The 8248-nt window shown below is 41.2% G+C and overlaps 1 protein-coding gene across 2 annotated transcripts in view; it reads left to right on the top strand.

Moving 5' to 3' along the window:
• Positions 1 to 8248, top strand: part of Mctp2 (multiple C2 and transmembrane domain containing 2) — a 228181-nt gene that overhangs the window by 61360 nt on the left and 158573 nt on the right. For both annotated transcript variants that reach the window (XM_021166947.2, XM_029480148.1), the window contains exon 4: positions 413 to 521. In XM_021166947.2, coding sequence (XP_021022606.1) covers positions 413 to 521 — 109 coding nt within the window. The remainder of the gene's footprint in view (positions 1 to 412; positions 522 to 8248) is intronic.

Genomic DNA, 8248 nt, shown 5'->3' with positions numbered 1-8248 from the left:
ACTCACTTTGTAGACCAGGCTGGCCTCGAACTCAGAAATCTGCCTGCCTCTGCCTCCCGAGTGCTGGGATTAAAGGCGTGCGCCACCACGCCCGGCTTCAAGTGTTCAGTTTTATAGTAAGAAATCTCACAATAAATAAAGGAGTTTAAGGGTTTCGAACATTGACATGCCATTCATACAATTCATAATAATTCATATAATTATCTTTGAAATCAAATAAAAACCCATTGGGGAAAATGCAAAAACAATTTTCTAATAATGCAGTCAGTCATAACCTTGTCATCAAAGCAAAGTATATGAGAGCTGGGGTTCATAGTTGACCAGTGTGACTTTAGTCTTTCCCTAGTAGAGTAAGCAGTTACTTTTGCTTGGCCTCATATCCCAGTCTCAGATGTCCTTTTCTTCTGTGCAGACTCTTGGAGAAGCCAGTGATTGTGTGAGTCACCTCCCCAGCCCCTTCGCGTACCTCCTCACCATACACCTAAAGGAAGGCCGCAACCTCGTGGTCCGGGATCGCTGCGGTAAGGTTTGTCTGTTATGCGCTTGCTCAGTAGCCATAAAGGCCTTCTCTATGCCCTGGTGTGAAGGCTGGTATTAACTGATGTCCATCCCACATTGCCTAGAGAGGAGCTCAACGCTCACACTGCACCTCCAGCCTCAGAGTCCTCCACACACATTGATTGTGTGCTATTTAAAAGTGATAAATGCTGCAGTAGGGTATACACTAAAAACTCTATTCAACTTTAGTAACCTCTTTCAATGCCTTATCTCCAAACTCTGCCACATTCTGAGGAAGTTTGGACGAGGATTCACTTCGGAATTTAGAGAGGAAAACGATAAACATTATTTGTCAGCCAGTTTTTGATTTCTGACGAAATAACTAATATAACCTTTAAAGGGGAAGGTGTATTTTTGCTTAGAGTCTCAGAGATTTGGGTCCGGGTTGCTCTGTCTCCCTTTCATTGGGCCTCGGCAGAGGCAGTGCACCCTGCCACGTGAGCAGTGAGGGTGTTCACGTCATGATAGCTATGAAGCAGAAGAGGCAAAATTAGGAGAGGGCTGTGGAAGAGACATAGCCATGAAAACCCAGAAACATGGAATTGCTCCCTTCCTTCTACTAAGCTTTTGTCCGCTCCAAGCAGCACATTAAAGTTTGAAACCCCCGCACAAAATGGATAAATGCTGGTATCCTTTTTAAAAGAAGAAATAGTAACAACACATACAAATATCCATGATAAATTTATATTTGGAATATAACAAGTAATCCAGAAAGATAGTCACCTGGATTTACCACTTTATTGAAAAGAGTGAATGGATTTCAAAAATGATACCATTTGATGGGCTGATTGATGCAGAGAGCCTCAGACTTCCTCCCTCCCACAGGATCCCAGAAGAGAACTACATCCCTCTAATCACTACCATCTATTTGTCTTTTCTTTCTTGCCTTTTTTTTTACAAGTCTCTATACATTTCCCATATATGTATATGTGTTTAAATTAACTTGAGATCACAATACCCATATTGTTGTGCAATAAGTTTTGTTTTTTACTTTACAACACATCTTCAAGGTAATCCATGGTTTTCTGCACAAACGTATTACCTCTCTTTAAACTCAACATGCTGCTTTCTATCTTTTGCATGTATGAGTCTCTGCGGAAGCACGCCATCCTCTCTGTGTTCTCTGGGCCCCACTATGGATGCCATCTGTGTTCACTGTGGCCTAGCCTCAGTTAAGAGGATTGAGCTATGCAGCTGGGCAGGGTGAACAGGTAGTACCTGCTGGGTTCTTCCTACTCTGCTTCCGACCGGCTCCTGCCACCTGCCACCTGCCACTTAAGGGTTTCCTTTCTGGCTTACTGCCCATGCTGCTTGTTCCTGTTTATCCACACATGCTTGACTGGTCGTCTTGTAACATCAGTGGACAATGGAGCATCAATCAGTCCTCTGCTATGTGGAGGCTGCTGCAGACCCTGGGCTGATAGGATACCATTCAACCTCTGATTCTCATATCTGCTGCCTCCAAGCCTGGAGCATGGCTAGTTCACCTGCCACACACCTTCATCTCCTAATCACCCTGCCTCTGCCCCAGAACCCTTCCTACCACCTCTCCACACTGCTTGTATGTGTTGTGCCCTTTCCTCCACACTTCTTCTCTCACCTACCTGGCTTCTGTCTGTCAGAACTGTGTGGAATATGTCCTTTCATCTGGAGTTTTCAAAGCACGATGGCACATTGTATTTGTCAGTAAAAAGAGTGTCGTTCATTCAGTCCCACATTTTCTTATCTGTCATCTAAGTCTCTTGAGTTCCATATCTGCCATATACATACACCTCTCATGGTCATTTAATGAGAAGGGCCACCTAGATCTTTATACCTGAGATGTGATCATTAATTAATACAAAGTGACCACGTCCAGATGATCTGACCCTGGACCTGCTAAGTGTTCCAGTGACTGCTTCTGTCAAAAAAGATGCTAAAGCAGTAGTTTGTCTTTTTACCAAGTTACTACCTATTAAAAGCATGAGCTTCAAATCTAGATGATTGCTTCACAACACATCTTCATTGTTCTAACACTGGTTACAGCCACTATGCTAATAAAAGACTGTTTTCTGAGGATGAATCCAAACATTAGACCATAATATTATTGTAGACCAAGGTCAGCAAACTTAAGTAGCTGGGTTCAATCCATCCCAATGTCTAGTGTGTATTTCTCTAGTTTATATTAATGCAGTTTTAGCAGAGCATTACCATGTTCGTTTGCATGTGGATTCTTTACAGGTATCTGTTACATGCCTTACAGTTACATGGCTGTAACTTGTGGGTCTTGAAGCCTAAAATAATTAATAGCAGGCCTTGTATATGAGCTGTTTGAGAGCCTACATCTAGAGAGAAAACTTCAAAAGCAGGAATGAGTGACAACTTCCTCAGATGTGAAGAGCATTATGGAGAGAATGTGTTTAACTTTGAGACCTAGTATACACACACAGACACAGACACATGCACACACACATACACACACACTATGTATAGTTTATATATTATATATAATATAATATACATTTTATTATATTGTATATCATATGCTATATATGATATATAATAATTTTGGGATTTTCTTCCCTCCAAGTCTATAAGTATGGGACAATCATTGGCCCTGCATCATTTTTGTGAGCCAACTGCTCTTCTCCTGATCTTTTCGGTCCTCTCTATGTACAGGAGTTCTCTAGCTGTCTAATTCTTAGTACATCATTCTAACATCACTGCACATCCCTGTACATTGGTCAGCGTACCTCTGTCATGATGAAGCCATTGTCCTGTCAGTGAGAGAATGGAACACTATTCCATGCAGAAGTTCATGTATACAGTTTTCATACTTCAGTGTTTTTAATTTTCGTTGACCTATGTTTATGGGGTATTATGTTTAGGAATGTACAAATATATGTAATGGTCATATCTGCACCATTGTCTTACACATCACCTTAGACACTTCTCAGCTCGTCACTGGGAGAACAGTCACTGTCCTTCTGTTTAAAACATGTTATGTGTTACTGTTGGTTATAGTCACTCTACTGGGTAACACAGCCCACAATTTCTTGCCCCACCAGCAGTGCCATTATGCCTGTGACTAGCCTCTGTCCCCCTCTCTTTTCCCCACATTCTTCTTGTCCTGTGGTATCCACCCTTCTACTCTCAATTTCTCTGAAATTGTACATAGAAACGAGAGCATAGAGCATTTACTTTACTGAGCCTGGCTCATTTCACGTAACAGAGTGTTCTTCGGGCTCATCCTTTATTACTGGATAATGTGTAGTCATTGTTCACAAGAGAGAAGTGTATTTGTATTTTCATTTTTTATTGAATGTTATAATAAATTTAATTTTTAATGTGAAAACCTACATGCATCTAATTGATCAGATACTAACTTTCAGTTATGGTGCGGGCTTTGCAATGTATTCAAATGCTTTAGTTACCCCTTCAGCTCAGGGGAGCAGCTAGAAGATTAATTTCAGTGCAGTTTTATTCTGTAGGTTTTGGTGACCGAAGCGATTTTTTGGTGAATCACTTTTTTATTTTACTAAAGAGCTCAGCATTTGCTTTAAATTTGTACAAACTCATTCCTGCTTATGAAGTTTTCTCTCTAGATGTAGGCTCTCAAACAGCTCATATACAAGGCCTGCTATTAATTATTTTAGGCTTCAAGACCCACAAGTTACAGCCATGTAACTGTAAGGCATGTAACAGATACCTGTAAAGAATCCACATGCAAACAAACATGGTAATGCTCTGCTTAAACTGCATTAACATAAACTAGAGAAATACACACTAGACATTGGGATGGATTGAACCCAGCTACTTAAGTTTGCTGACCTTGGTCTACAATAATATTATGGTCTAATGTTTGGATTCATCTCATGCCCTCTCATACCCTACATCACTAATTTCTGGAAGTTAACATCGTCTACATTAAAACTTGTTTTCCCTTGATGTGAGGGCTAATCAGTAACCCAAGTCCTCAGCGGTGACCTAAAAGAATACTGTGTAGCTGGTGCCCTCTTCTGGCTACTCTTGGGTATTGCAAAGGAGAAAATGAAATTCACCATCACCACCAGAGGGCCTTAACCGTCACTCCTGCTATTGTTGAGGGCTAATAGTTTTCTTTGTGATGTCAATAGTTATTTTATTATTATTATTATTATTATTATTATTAATGTATATATATGTACATATATATCTGTATATCTATATCTATATCTATATGTGTGTGTGTGTGTGTATACTCACATGAGTGTGTGTGTTCCCATGATGTGTGTAAACACATGTATGCCACAGCAAGTATGTGGAATTTAGAGGACAACTTTGTAGCCGTCAGTTCCTTCCCTGTACTGGTACTGGGGATTGACCTCAGGCCATTAAGCTTGTGTGGCAAATATCTTTACTCATTGAGCCTTCTTGCTGGCCCTGAAGTTTTAATATTACAAACCATGCTTCCACGAATGTGCCCATGTCTTCAACTGTGTGTACAATTTTGGCCATAGCTTCTTTGCAAGTCAGTTATAGATTTGCATCCAGTCCCACGATCACCTGACTTGCTCAGTGTCCTCATTACCCAAGTGACAGTTTGCTCCCCAGCAAGGCTTATTCTCGTCAGAAGCAATGAGGGGGCTCACTTCTATTACCTTCATTGACTGTAGAATAACTTTGTTAATTGGGTAGAGGAAAAGCCCTATTCTCTGTTTGCTTAAAGTAGTGTTTGCATCAATAAGTTTGGACATTTCAATATGTGGGTTGAGATTTGGCCTTTCATCTTTGCAAATCTTCTTCCATGTGGAATGGCCCTTGCTCCTACAGTTTGCTGGGCATGTTCACAGATGGGATTGTGATGTGTCTGTTGTGAAAATGTCGTTAGTTTTCACTTCCTGTTCTGAAGACTACCTCTCTCCATTTCCACATCTAGAGAGGCTCTGACATCAGTCACAATAACCCAAACATCTTCCCTGTCTGTCTGATGTATTCTCTCTCTCTCTCTCTCTCTCTCTCTCTCTCTCTCTCTCTCTCTTTTCATTTTCCATTTGTATCTTTCATCTGTCTCTATTTTTTCCCAATTTTTAGACCCCCCCCCAAACAAAAACCTTAGCTTTTTTCCCCAAAGTTACTTTTATATGAACTAGAAGAAATCTTTCTTTCCCTAATGACTAGACTGCCTCTTTTCAATGACTATACACACAAGTGTCATAAGTTCCAGCAGTGCTTTCTCGGCTTCAGCTGGATTTCTGCTGATGTGTTCCTTAGTGCAAGAGTCAGGTGTGTGCATCATAGTGCACTGCATCTATACCTCCCCGGTTTTTGACTTTGCAAGCTCTCAACTCTGCTTCTTGCTGGCATACCTTCTCTGAACACCAGATGGCATGAGATCCTCACTATGAATGTGCAGCAGGACAAAAACCTATGGGCTGCTGTGTCAGAAGCAAACCTGAAGGCTTGCTTGGATGCAAACCCCATCCAGGGCTTTGGCTGTCTTCTTCATGCCTGACCGTGTCAGAGCTTGTTAAAACAGTGAAACAAAGGAGCACAGCTGAGTTTGGAATCTGTTTCTCTGAGCCCCTTGTCATCCTGCATAGACCCCACAAGACATGCCGGACCTAAAAGTCTTTGTGTTTTCCCATTTCTGAGGCCACTGGGGAGCGCTGGTGCTCAGTTTTGTTTTGAGAGTCTGGCATGCTTCTGCCATGCTTGGGATGTTTGATGCTCACCACTCTGATGAGCCAGTTTCCACATAATCCTTTCTCAGTGCTCATGAAAGACCAAGGAAAGTGAGTCTGGACTGCTTTCTGTGTTTGCTGCCCCCATCTTCATCACTGACTTGAATTTACCCTAGCATAGTTTTTCATCTGCTTGTGTAGGGATTCTCTATGTTTGTTGGTGAGGGTGTCCATTGTCAGACATGGCGCAGCATGTGATTTGTCCCCTGACATACTTCAGGTATCTTTTGCTCATTTTGCTCCGTTGTCTATTGTACGCATACGTTCTGCTTGTGTGTATGTGGGCTTCTATGTCTTTATGCCTTCTCATGATACTTGGAGCTTTTGTTTCCAGTGTTACAAGGATGGTCATGCATGAGATTTACAGAAGTTTACACTCATGCATGTGTCTGGTTGCCTATGAAGAAAAGGGATGCAGGTATTGTCTGCATGACCATTCTTCCAAAACCCAACCAGTTTAAGCCTGTATTCACCAAATAACTAATTTCCTGAAATTACTGAATTTGTATATATTGACAAGTCTTTCCACTATAAAGAGAGCTATGATAGTTGTATCATATGCACATATACATCATGAATATATATGTACATATATATATATATATATGAATGAATGATATGGCTGTTTTAAATAGTTTTTGAATGTATTTGGCTCATTAGCAATGGGTTAGGAAGGCAAAATCAAAGTAGTATGTTGAAATATTTAAAATTTGATTTAATTTAAATTTATTTTTATTTTATGTTTATGAGTGTATGCTTTGGTATGTATGTATGTATGTATGTGTATCCTGGGCATGTCTAGAAATCATGCAAGCAGAAGATTCTGGAAGCCAGAAGAGGGTGTCAGATTAATTTGGAAATGGAGTAATAGCTAGTTGTGAGGTGCTGTGAAATTGAACCGAGGTCATCTTCCAGAGTGAATGCTCTTAGCCACTGAACCATCTTTCCAGCTCTCTACAAAACTGTTATGCAAACAAAACGATAGGTATAGGATATGTTGTAGCGTAGGCTACAACAGGGAGCCAAACAGGTAAGATTAATGGTGGGAAAGAGATGAAATTGAAAGGGAACCCAGGTAGTAAAGGGAAGGGATTCTCAGAAGGTAGATAGAGGTAGTCTGGGATGTGGCTGGAGGAACCATACGGCAGGTCCTCTGGCTAGGAGAATCCAATGGCCCCAGAAACGCTCACTGCCCTACTTTGCTGCAGCATTGATAAATTATATTATTTACCTCATTCAGGTTTTTATGAATTTCATAAGCAGTTAAAGGAAGTTTCTGCTCAAACCAAGACTTTCAGATAATTAATTCTGCCATAAGTTAATTCCTGGAACATTGTTCAGTAAAGTGGATATCTGTGCTTGCTTCTACCATACATACCTGTGCGTTCCCTGAGGCCTTTGTATCTCAAAGTCCAACCAGGGCCATAGCTTGCTCATGGAGCCACTGGAGATTTTATACTTAGGTGATCCCCTTAGAGGAGGGAAGTTGCTCCCATTCAATTAGGGTGGATACATTAGCAAGGTGTGTTTTAAGGGCAGTGGAACATTGAGGAGAACACAGCTCTTCTGGGGTTGAAAATGGGAAAGCAGATTCCAGAAGCAGATAGCTGCTGTCTACAGAAGAAGCCAGGGCCGGGATAGATCTGCATATGGCTGTATGCTCAGGAGGCTTGGCATTCTTCTGAACTCATATGCTGTGGAAGAAGTGATTCTTCCTTTTCATATGATAAGGAAACTGCTCGCTTTCTTTCTGCACCCCTCTGGTTTCTGAATGGAACTGTTAAGGATGTGGTGTGCAGGCATCATTCTGTCTGCGTTTCTCCATTGAGCTGCTGTTGGACACAGGCTCCCATGAAGATGCCATAACTGACATAGTCTCCTCCCATTTTAATTTTTATCCTGGAACTTCTCTTCTCTTCTCTTCTCTTCTCTTCTCTTCTCTTCTCTTCTCTTCTCTTCCCTTCCCTTCCCTTCCCTTCCCTTCCCTT

The sequence above is a fragment of the Mus caroli genome, chromosome 7 (assembly GCF_900094665.2).
Source record: "Mus caroli chromosome 7, CAROLI_EIJ_v1.1, whole genome shotgun sequence".
NCBI classification, from domain to species: Eukaryota; Metazoa; Chordata; class Mammalia; order Rodentia; family Muridae; genus Mus; species Mus caroli.
The sequence above is the reverse complement of the archived record's forward strand: the minus strand, read 5'-3'. Positions and strand labels throughout refer to the sequence as shown.